Source organism: Psammomys obesus, unplaced genomic scaffold (genome assembly GCF_907164565.1).
Source record: "Psammomys obesus unplaced genomic scaffold, mPsaObe1.curated_primary_1811, whole genome shotgun sequence".
NCBI lineage: Eukaryota > Metazoa > Chordata > Mammalia > Rodentia > Muridae > Psammomys > Psammomys obesus.
In genome coordinates, this window is record NW_026586173.1 from 662183 (window position 1) to 674708 (window position 12526).

General features: G+C 40.0%; 1 protein-coding gene across 9 annotated transcripts in view; it reads left to right on the forward strand.

Moving 5' to 3' along the window:
* Positions 1-12526, forward strand: part of Fam118b (family with sequence similarity 118 member B) — a 44313-nt gene that overhangs the window by 26098 nt on the left and 5689 nt on the right. For 5 of the 9 annotated variants that reach the window (XM_055601171.1, XM_055601170.1, XM_055601172.1 and 2 more), the window contains 2 exons: positions 9978-10205; positions 11733-11909. In XM_055601171.1, the coding sequence (XP_055457146.1) occupies positions 9978-10205; positions 11733-11909 (405 nt within the window). The remainder of the gene's footprint in view (positions 1-9977; positions 10206-11732; positions 11910-12526) is intronic. The other 4 variants (XM_055601175.1, XM_055601174.1, XM_055601173.1 and 1 more) reach the window with 2 other exon arrangements.

Here is a 12526-nt window from a genome sequence, read left to right on the forward strand (position 1 = left end):
ACACACACACACACACACACACACACACACACACACACACACACACACTCTCTTTCTCTCTCTCTCTCACACACACACATCTGTTGAGAACTCTGAAATTTTGTTTTCTTTAAAAAACAGAAATATTATAAAAAATTGCTTTTGTGTGGAGACATGGTACTGCTTCAGACTGTCTGCAGTAGCTGACTATGATGTCTCATGCTATAGCAGAGGTGTGGTTTTTGCCAATTGCAGATAGTTTTGGGGATTGTGTGATTTTGGAATTCTGGAAACCCTCAGAGGGTTTATAAATCCTAGAGCCCTGAGAGGTGAGGCTGGTGGTGGTTGGTCATTCAGCAGGGTTGGTTGCAGTTTTGTTAGTAGACATACTCGAAGAAACAAGAAGAAAGAAATTAGATTCAAGGATCTCTCTCTCTCTCTCTCTCTCTCCCCCCCTTCTCTCTCCCTCCCTCTCCCTCTTCCCCTCTCCCCTCTATCCTTCTTTCTCTCCTATCTAGTGATAGGGGGTGAAACAGGGAGAGGGAGGGGGAAAATAAAGGGTGGGTAAAAGAAAATCCCACAATGGAGCAAAGTCTAGCTACAGACACAGGCAGTAGGTATAGCTCAACCTGTAGAATACTTACTGTTGTAGAACCTGGTGGTCATTCATCCATAAAAATAAAGACATCAGGACCTTTTAATATTTCAAACCATAGGTCTTAATTGGGCAACTAGCTTATCTAATTTAATCCATCCATCTAGCCTCATCCAGCCATGTGGCTAGCTATACCTTCCCAGGACCTTGGTCACAGCTGTCTCCTTTCCTGTCTCTTGGCAAAAAGGCTTTCCTTTTTATTCTTCTCAGAGTTCCTTTCTCTCTCCCAGGAAGTCCTGCATTCTACTTCTCTCTCTCTCTCTCTCTCCCCCCCCCCCCAACTATAGTCTGTCAGCAACTTTTACTAGCCATTCAGGAACAATTGGGGAGGCAAGGTTCACACAATGTCATCCTGAATACATGAGAATCTTCCCATAGGACACAGGATCCTGGGGGCCAAGCAACCAACACTTGAACACATAGTAGCCCCAGATCAACTCCAACAGCTTACCTAGGATGTGTATGTGCAAGAGCCCTAGGTTTGATCATTAGCACCATTCCACTCAAAATTCAAAACATGTTTTGGCTACTATATTATTTCCAAATATATCTTGAATAAATCCTGATTTGATTTGTTACTTGAAACAGTCTCATGTATCCATTGTCATCCCCAAGCTCATCGTGAAGCCAAGGATGATCTGACCTAGAATGCCTGATCTCCCGTCGCCATCTCTGAAGTTTTGGTGTTACAGGCTATATGTTGCTAGGGATGGAACCACAAGCCTGTACTTGAGTCCATATGTTACACATTTTAATAATTTAAATGTTCCTTGGGGGAAAAAAAGGACACGTACTCTCTAAAAGTTAGTTATGTGGAGCCAGGTGGTGGTGGCCCATGCCTTAATCCCAGCACTCACGAGGCAGAGGCAGGCAGAGCCCTGTGAAATTGAGGCCAGCCAAGGCTACACAGAAAAATTGTCTTCAAAAACCAAAAGCAAGTTAGCTATCATTTTTAGGTCCTCTCCCAATACCATGGAAAGAACTGCTTGTAAAACTCATCATAGACCTTAGGGTTTCTTACTTCCTCTTTTCAATTCCTTGTTTTTAATTGGAACAAATTATTACAAAGTTAAAACTGCATAAGGAATTAATATGTTTTAAAGAAGTCATAAGAAACCAGTTATAAGTGATGCATTCCTGCTCCCACACTAGAAGACAAAAGCAGGAGAATTAACACACACACACACATACACGTTTGAGGTCAGTGTGGGGTAATGGAGAGTTTGAGACTAGGGTGGACTACATAGTGAGGCCCCGAATTAAAAAAATAAAACAAAAACAACAACAAAAGAGTTTATGAGATTTTTTTAAAAAATATTTCAGTGCTGTTCCTAGTGTAATAGCATGCACCTTACTATTTTTTTTTGTGTGTGGGAGTTTTTTGCCTACATATGTATCCATGTGTACTTTGTATGTTAAGGGCCCTAAGAGACCAGAAGAGAGAGTTGTATCATCTGGGACTGGAGTTATAGATAGTTGTGAGCCACTGTGTGGTTGCTGGTGATCATACCCAGGTCCTCTGGAAGATCAGCCATTGTTCTTAGCCTCAAAGCCATCTCTCCAGCCAATGAGATCTTTATACAGTACGTAAAATTAATTCAAAGGGGATCCCAAGCCTAATTATCAGTTTATAAAATTTTTAGAAGAAAACAGAACTTATTACCTGAGTTCAACAATGATTGGATCATAAACTGAATATCTGCTTTTAAGAAGATTTTAAAAACATAAAAATAAATTAAAAAAAAAGAAGACAATAGGTTTGAGTGAAAATTTCTCCCAAGAATAGATACAGAGGGCTAATAAGATTCCAAATATGGGGATTGGAGACATGGCTCAGCAGTTTAAGAGCACAGGTTCAATTTCCAGCACCTGCACCATTTGTAACTCTAGTTCAATGCATATGATGCCCTCTTCTGGTCTCAAGGGGCACTTCACTGCATGCACATGGTACACAGACATATGTGCAGACAAAACACCCATGCACATAAAATTCAAATCTCAAGAAAAACACTACCTACATTTATTTTTTAAGGGATCCAAATACAATGGTACATGCCTATAATCCCAGCAGAAACTGATGAGGGAAGCCTTTTAATGTAGCTAGCTCGAATTTCCAACAAACGGAGTCCTGGGCAGAGCAGAGTATCTCTTCAGATGAGGCTTCCAAGTAAAAGAACAAATAGGAGCAGATAGAGAGAACATCACAGGTCAGGCACTGATGCTCATGACATGCAGAAGAAAGACTGGAAAAGTTGAGGGAATCCACTCAAACTCCTAGTTGAGGTTTCTTTCCATGGCTGAGTTTTCTATGACTGGACTTGCAGCTACTTTTTCCCACTGCAGATGCTTTACATCACAGGATAAACAATAGTAACTTCTGTTGGAAATGGCTGCTGCCTTGCTATTTGCAAAGGCATGGTTTTTATTCTTGGGCTGTTTTATTTTCTTTCCTATCCCAGAATTATGGAGGTTAGCCTATCTACTCCAGACCTTGGAGGACACTTTGAAAAGTGTTCTTGGGTCTCAAATAGGGAGGCTCACTTTCATATCGAGCTTCTCAGTGATTTCCAAAAACATGTGATGATTTACCAATATTGTACATTACACCTTCCACTATCTCTTACGAATATTGATTCAAAGATCTTCAAAAGGATGTATCTAAACTTAATGTAGCGTACAAAAAGAATTATACACCATGAGCAAGTATGAACTTTCCTAGGAATACAAAGTTGATTTAACCTATGAATGTCAGTATAATGTACAAAGAATGTCTATAGACAGCTAGTAAGTAGTCAGGTGTATATGTCAAAGGGGTCACTTTAAAAAATACTTATTTTTTATTTTATGTACATGAATATGTTGCCTGCATGGTATCTGTGCAACGTGGTGTGCCTGGTGCCTGTGGAAGCCAGAAGAGGGCTTTGCTTCCCCTGGAACTGGAGTTATAGATGGTTGTGAGCTATCATGTGTGTGCTGGGAATCAAACCTGGGTCCTCTAGAAAGTAACATGTGCTCCCAACCACTGGACCATCTTTTCAGCTCAGGGGTCTTTTAGAAAATGTAATGAAGTATCTATGAGTAAAATTGTTTAATATTTTGATATTGGCTCCCAACAGCTCAGTGAAGTCAGGAAAAAGTCATGATGCATAGGAATTTAGGTTAATCTAGACTGGCCATGTGTCATGATTGTTGAAACTGAGTGATCAGTACATGGTGGAGAGGAGTGCTCATCCATCCACCTGCCTGCCTATCTATCTATCTATCTATCTATCTATCTATCTATCTATCTATCTATCTATCTATTTACTTTTTTTTTATTGCAGTCCTGTGGATTTACCTTTTTACAAGTGAGGCAGGTGTTCTGCTTCTGTTTACTTTTGTCTGTTTGGAAAAATATCCGTATCAAAAAAATTGTTAGATTTCTCAATAATAACAACAACATCATTAATTGGCCCTATCTATCAATCCAGGTTCATATAATACAGAAGTTGCATTGTGAATTCAAGGCAGAGAGCTTGGCTGTCAGAGTCAGAGAAACCTTACCATTTAAATGTACTGGAATCCTGGACAAATCGACTAACCTCTCACTTTTGCTTTTGCACAGTAGCCTGGGATCACAACCCCTGGGGTCATCACAATGTCTAGAGCATGGCTGGGAGGTTGGATCCCGAGCACCAAAGAGAAAAAAACAAACAGCTTGAGATAGTAATTGCTTCATCTGGTTTTATGAAGAATAAATGGCATTAGCAATGCTTAAGTGAATATTTAAATTGAAGCTGGAGGGGTGAGCAGCATAGCCATCTTTTTTCATCAAACATCAGTTTTACTTAGAAGAATGAAACTAGTGCTGAAAGTAAATGCAGTAGAAATGTTAATGACCTTGAAGGAGATGGGGTCAGGAGTGCTTGGGTTTGCTTTTACTCTGTGTGGGACTAGAAAGATGAATTACAGGGAAAAGTAAATGATATAGCATGAGATTTGCTGCACTGTTTTAAGAGAAGGGGGAAAATTCTTAGAGGGTGAATGGGAGTCTGACATTTCCTTTTGACTTCTGAACTCCCTGTTTATGTTTTCATTCCTTTGTCTCAGCTTAGAGAGGCCACTGGTAAGAAATTTAGTTCTACGGTTGCCTGCTCTAAGATGAAAGCTTTTATTTCAAATATGAGAAAATCAACACTATGACAAAAGGATGTTTTCAAGCCCAAGGTGGTGGTTCAGACCTGTGATCCCAGCATTTGACAGGGTAGAAGATCACAAGTTCAATGCTACCCTAGGCTAGATAGTGAGGCTACATCTCAAAAGAAAGCAAACAAGCAGAAATCCTTATTCTTTTTAATATTGCTGTAAAAGATTTGATAACTCACAGAACTGGGACTAAAAGACATCTAGAAAAATCAAGTGACTCAAGAAATTTCCAAGTTTTAGTCTTTTTCATAGCAAGAAAACAAAATAACAACAAAAGCAAAATTCATGTTCTTCACACATGAGTAACTCATGGTGTGCCCAGGCTCTTCTACTTGTGCTCATAGTAAACAAGCTGTTACAGGAATATAGTGTGTATGATTGTGTATATGCATGAGCCAAGCACAAGATGAAATTACAAAACACAACAAAGAACTTCTTAGAATGCAGTCCCTGTAGTTAATTAAATTTGAAACATAATTCTGCTTTTTTTGAGTAAGTATTGGTGTACTCATTACAAAAATCAAAGCGATTTGTAGCTATTTATATCTACTGAGATATCTTGTTCCTGTTGGTGTATTTGTCTTATCTCCTTTGTGCCCTAAGTCATCATTCACACATTTTTTATGTAGCCCTCCAGCTTGCAAATGTAAGCAGAAATATATCTATCCTTCCCTCACTGTTACCATCTTTCAAATAAAAAAAATAACACTATTCTCTACTTTGTTTTGCCTAACAGTATGGTGTGGAGATCTTTCCATACTGTTCTCCTGTATACAGTGTGTAGGTCAGTGTTGTCACTATAGCAGAATGCCGAGTTGCCTTCTAAAAGGAAAAGGGTGGGAGTGACTTAAACTCTATGATTAATTATCCCCATTAGTGTGGTGAGGCAGTACATCATGACAGGAGCATGTGGTATGACAAAAATACTTTACAAGCCAGAGATAAAAAAAGCTAATGGAAAGGGTCAGGGCCCTCAAAGTCAACTTCTAGGATATGTCCCCAGTGGCCCAAGGACTTCTCAGTTGGTTCTACAATTTCTTAATGGCACAACTTTTGTTTTCATACCTTTAATTCTTTGGGATTTTGGAGTGCATTTAAAATCCAATAATAGAATATGGTCCTGGGCTATACCAGCCTTCAGTGTATGGCTGTGTAGTCTGTTGGTATTGGAGATAACAAAAGCAGGGATAGACATGTATATGTCATTTTATCTGATTGCAGTTATATCTTCAGGATTCCATCCCAGAAATGGAATAGCTGTGGCATGTTCGGTTACTAGACTTGTGAGTTTGATAAAGTAAGGGAGCATTATATTTCTTCAATAATAAATGTGGTGCTAGCATTTAGTAGTCAACTGTTGTATGTAGTGAACTGAGTAACTAGAGTTAACACTCATCACTGTCTGTAGGGGGTAAATTTCTTTAAAAATTTTATGAGTTTTGCTTGTATGTATGTATGTATACTGTGTCTGTGCCTGTAGCCCGTGGAGGCCAGAAGAGGGCATCAGATCTCTTGGAACTGGAGTTACAGATGATTATAAGCTACCATTTAGAAATGCTGGAAATCTAACCTGCATCCTCGGGAAGAACAGCAAATGCTCTTAGTAACTGAGCTACCTCTAGCCCCCTCTTCACTGTTTTCGATTAAGTTATCCATCTAACAAAGTAGTATTAGAGTCTCCAGTTGACTGCCTGGTGCCATTAGTGTGATATAATTGTGTGATTGTGTATGAAACTAGATAAACTTTGAAGACTATGACCTGCATTCTTAGCCAAATAAGTTATAGAGCACTCCATCTATTTACACACTAGGAAAGAATCCTTGAAGCTGCTGACAGCCGGGGCCAGTAAGAACCCTGTACTGTGCAGTGGAACAGGATTTTACTGTAATAGACAGAGTCCAGGTAAATGTGGCTTGTTTCTAGCAGGACGAGGCATAATTTTAACTGTGTTCTAATGTTTTTACTGAGGAAATAGCACTTATTTGATAAGTATAACTAAAAAATTGGTTATTTTATAAAATACTCTGTCACATTAGGAAAGGAACACTGAAATGTGTTTCTGTATCTGCTTTTGTGGTTCGATGGAAACTTAAGCATTTCACTCTTCACAGACAAGGAAACCTGGAAGGTAAAAGAGACATGCTTGGAGGGAACCTAGAAGAAGCTCTCTATTCCAGGAGCTTGAAATTTACTCCTTGGTAGCTAGATGCAGTAACTCATAGCTTGAATGGGAACCAGGTATGCTGGCTTGCCAGTAGCCCTAGCTTCTTGGATGCTGCAGGAGGAAGATCACTTGAGTCTAGAAATTCAAGGGCAACTTGAACACCGTAGCAGTTATTCCTCTGAGCTTATCTACAGGAATAAAATCAAGAATAGACTAGAGATAAGATGTTTGTTAAAACACCTCACCTAGTTTCTTTGTTATTTCAAATTTTCTTTTGTCCCAAAGGTCGCTTTGTTCTTGGTTGTAACACCAACTTCTCAACTGAAGTTGGCATTATATTTCCTCAATCCTTAGAGATGTATTCACTTATTGCTTAACAATGGTATACACACAATGTGAAAAACACATTGTTAGATAGTAAATCAAGATTACTATGACATCGCTTTGATGATATAGTTGTACAAGACCAACTGTAAATGTGCCAGTATTATGAAGCACGCTTACTTACATATACCCTGAATGAAGCTAGAAGGGTAATTAAATTTATACATTAAATAGTTTATTTCAAATTGGTTGATGGTTAGTATTTTTTATTTCTGTGGCTATCCTAGAACTCACTGTTTAGACCATTCTGGCTTCAGGCTCACAAAGATCTACGCATCTCTGCCTCTTGAATTCTGGGATTGAAAGTGTGTACTACCACACCTGGTTCGTTCTCTTTTCTTTCTTTCTTTTTCTTTTGTTGTTGTTGGTTTTGTTTTGTTTTTTGAGATAGCCTTGTGTGTCCTACACTTGTCTGTGTAGGCTTGTCTGTCCTGTACTTGCTTTGAAGACCAGGTGGCCTTGAACTCACAGCGATCCACCTGCCTCTGCCTCCCAGAGTGCTGGGGTTACAGGTGTGAGCTACCACACCCAGCTTGCTTGTTTGCTTGTTTGCTTTCTTTCTTTGAGTTTTATTTTATTTTATATATTTGACCATTTTGATTGCTTGTATGTATGTGTACCACTTGTGGGCCTGGTGTCGGCAGAGTCCAGAAGGGGCTATTGTATCTCCTGGAGCTAGAGCTACAGGTCTGGGAACTGAACTCAGGCACTCTGGAAGAGCAGCAAATCCTCTTAACCACTTAGCTTTCTCTCTGGCCCAGTTAATTTTATTTTTAATTGTGTATATGCGGGTGCAAGTGCCTATGGAGTGCCAGAAGAAAATGCTGAATTGTTTGGAGCTATAGCTACAGGCAGCTGTGAGCCACCTGGCCTGGGAACTGGGAACCAAACTCGGGTCTTCTACAAGAATAGTACACAAGCTTAACCTTGGAGCCATCTCTCTAGTCCCTGCATTTGGTATTTCTAATAATTGATAGTTATGGATATAGTCTAACAGTACATGTCTAAGGCTCTAGGTTCCATCATCAGCACAAACAAATGCAACATGCAAGTTGTTAATGGTAAAATTTATTTTAAATCTATGCATAATTTTGTGATATAATAGGTATTCTTTATAGCAAGTGTATAAACAAATTGCTGGATTAGGTCAGGGCAAAACAGTACAAGACAGTATTAATTTTTTTTTTAAATTAACTCCATAAGCAACCAACTATCTAGAATTAGAAAAAGAGTTGCTAAATTAGATGTGGCAGTTCGTATCTGTAACCTAGCACTTGGGAGGCTGAGGCTAGAGGATCATGGTTTTGAACCAGTGTCAGTCAATTATATAATGAGTTCATAGCTAGCATGGGCTGCACGTTGTTCCCCTGTGTTTCTTATTTTCACTCTGTCTTAGTTAGATTTTCTATTGTAGTGATTAAAACACCATGTCTGAAAGCAACCTGGGGAGGAAAGGGGTTTATTTTAGCTTATACCTTGTAGTCCATTGTCCAGGTCAGTCAGAGCAGGAACTGAAACAGGCATGGAGGAGTGTTGCTTACTGGTTTTTATCCTTATGCCTCTATCAGCCTGTTTGTCTGTCTTTTCCTTCCCCTCCCTCCCTCCCTCTCTCCTCCTCTCCCTCTCTCCTTCTCTCCCCCTCCTTCCCTCCCTCCCTTCCTTCCTTTCTTTCTTTTCTTTTGTTTTTTGGTTTGTTTGGTTTTGGGTTTTTGTTTTTTATTTTATTTTTCAGAGATAATCTATAAATGTAGTCTTGGCTATAGAAGACCAGAATTCACAGAGATTCTCCTGCCTCTACCACCTGAGTGCTAGGATTAAAGGTGTGCATCACTATGCCACAGCCTGCTTTCTTATACCACTCAGGACCACCTGCCCCAGGGTATCACTGCCCCGGCCAATGGACTTGACCTTCCTAATCAGTCATTAATCAAGAAAATGCCCAACAGACTTGCCTATAGAGAATATGATTGAGACTTTTTCTCAGTTGAGGTCTGTCTTACCAGATAAGTCTAGCTTGTATCAGGTTGCCAAAAAACCAACTAGCAGACCCTCTTTAAAAAATGGAGGAGAGAAAGGAATAATACAAACCACATTAGGTCTGAGTGTTGCCTTCTAACCAGAGGCCTAATTTGAGGATAGTTGGTGCTTTGCTTTCTACCCTCATTCGTTAGTTCTGATCTCTTAGGCTTGTCTATTTTCTTCCCACTAATAACTTAGAAATTTAGAAGCTGGGCATAATAGCACTTGTAATCCCAGCGCTTGGGAGACAGAGGCAGGAAGATCACTGAGAGAGTGAGGCCAGCTTGGCCCACACAGTGAATTCTAGGATAGTCAAGAGTTCACAGTAGGACCCTTTCTCCAGTTTTAAGTTTCAATTTAAAAGGTTTGTGCTCGTTTGCATCAGATGTGGTAGTATTGATCACTTACTGTTGGCTAGACATTGTGTTTGGCAAATACCATCGTAGTCTCCTTATTACAATGAGAGTGGTGATATTTTCAATATAAAGTATTAAAGATTTATAGTTCTGCAACTGAAACAAGTTAACAAAGCACTTTGAATTGTTTTTTATTTTGTTTGTTTTTGTCTTTCAAATCTCCCACACCTGCAGCGTACCAGTAATGTTCGATCTACATTTTTCAAAGACTGTTTATATGAAGTATTTGATGACCTGGAGTCAAAGATGGAAGATTCTGGAAAACAACTCCTTCAGTCTGTTCTCCATCTGATGGAAAATGGAGCCCTAGTATTAACTACAAATTTTGATAATCTCTTGGAACTATATGCAGCCGACCAGGGAAAACAGCTTGAATCCCTTGACCTTACAGATGAAAAAAAGGTGAACCATTAACCAGTAGCCTTCTCTTCTGTGGTATCTTCCTCAGAAAAACTGTCTTCTGCTCAGTATATTAGTATTTATGTGGCAAAGGTGTTTTAGTTACTCTTCACATTGCTATACCCAAACAACCTAAAACAGGAAAGGCTTATTTGAGTTCACTATTGCAGGGAGTTTTGGGCCTCACAGTAAGAGGAGCACAATGGAGAGGCTCCCTTTCGTGGTGGTGGGAGTATGTGGTAGAGACTGTTCACATCGTAGCAGATCAGAGAGCTAGAAAGTAGATCTGAATTAGGACCAGATTATAACCTTCATAAATCTCTCCTGTAGTGGTCTGTTTTTACTGGCAAGGCCCTACCTCCCCAAATAGCATCATGGGTTGGGGACCAGCATTTAAACAGTAAGCCTATGGCGGATATTTCATGTTAAAATAGTAACAGTGAGAAAGGAAGCTACTTTTCCCTGCTTGTACTTTTGGGGTTGGTTGGTTTCTGAGGTAAAATCAGTATACAATATAATACAAAGATTTTTACAGTTATGAGTACTGAAAGTTTTGCCTGATTTGAGGGACTGATAAAGTGCTTGCTTTACAAGCACACAGTCCTTGGGCCTGCAGGTCAGCTATCAGAGCAAGATAAAGAAGAGGGAAATCCTATTTCGTAAATTTAAAAATAAAAATGGGGGTGAGCTGTGAGATGACTCATTGGGCACTTACCACCAAGCCCAAATGACCTCAGTTCAGTCCTCAGGATGTACATGGTGGAAAGAGAGAAGTGATTTTTGCAAGTTGTCCTCTACTTCTACTTGTGCACCATGGTATACACACACACATCTGAAAGATGTTGATGAAGAGATGACTCCTTAAGTTCATTTGCCCTGCTCTGTGATTTTTGTGTTGTTTCCTTGAAACCTGCCTTTATGGGCTTAGCACCCAGCTGAATAGGCTGAAGAGATAAATGATTCCCCAGTGCCATGGGCTTGTTTCTGCAAGAGTAGTAGCTGGAGTACTACAGCTACTGTAGTACTGGGAATTGAGCCAGGTGTGGTAGTGAGGTGAGATATAAAGTTGAAGGCCAACCGGGGCTAAGAGCAAAAAAGAGTGAAAACAGCTGGGCATAGTGATACCTTTAATCCCAGCACTCAGAAGGCAGAGGCAGATGGACCTTTTGAGTTTGAGGCCAGCCTGGTCTACATAGAGTTCCAGGACAGCCAGGGCTTCAATAGAGAGATCCTGTGGGGGTGGAAGAGGAAAGCGGGGGAAGGAGGAGACATGATGGCAGAATTGTGCCAGGGCTTGGACCATCACCAATAGAAACTATCCTTACTATTCTGCAAATGGTGACAAATTCTAATTTCTGATAAAGATTTTCAAAAAGACGTCACTAGATTTGCTGCCATCATTCTTGAGTCATAACGTAGGAACTTGGGCACATCAGGTTTATGCGCTCTTGTCTTATAATGCCCTGAAGCTGGAGAGTTATGTCAGAAGTCTAATCCTCAGGCAGCCGCTTACACACTGTGACTTTGAAGCAGGTGCACACCTTGCCATCCTGGTCGAGCTGTGTATGTATTGTGCAGGTCCTGGAGTGGGCTCAGGAGAAGCGGAAGCTAAGTGTGTTACACATCCATGGGGTCTATACCAATCCTAGTGGCATTGTCCTCCACCCCGCTGGATATCAGAACGTGCTCAGGAACACTGAAGTTATGGTAAGTAGTACTGTTCTAGCTGGGCTCTGGAAGTTGCTCTTGCAGACATTTTAAAGCATATTCTAACTAGGTATTAAGAGAGAAACATTTACTTTTTAAAACTAGAGAGTCAGATCTTACTCCCTTGTCTTTTAGTGTTTGGATGTGTATGCTGTCCTGGGGAATGCAGAAACTTTATTTTAGGTCTCAGATCATAGGGTGAACAGCCAGCAGATTGCACTCCCTCATTGGCATCAGTTACATTTTGAGCATGATTATAAAAAAAGACTGTGTACTCACACCTGATTGTTTACTTGGAAAATTTGAAAAAGAAATTGATTAGGATGACAAAATGGAGGTTTTCTTCTTTGGGTTTGTTGACCTTTGGGGTTCGAGTTTTGAACTTGTTTGCATACATGTACATGTTTAAATAGAAACACTTCTTGGGTCCAGCTTACTGCTAGAGGTTTTCAGGACAAGGTCACATGGAGTCTTTACACAGTAGAGCCCAGAGAAAGACATGATGTTTTCTGAAGAGTATGGGCTTTATCCTTCCCTGTAACTTTGTCCATCATTGATATAGAGGCAGAATCATTTATGTGTGTGTGTGTGTGTGTGTGTATGTGTGTGTGTGTACG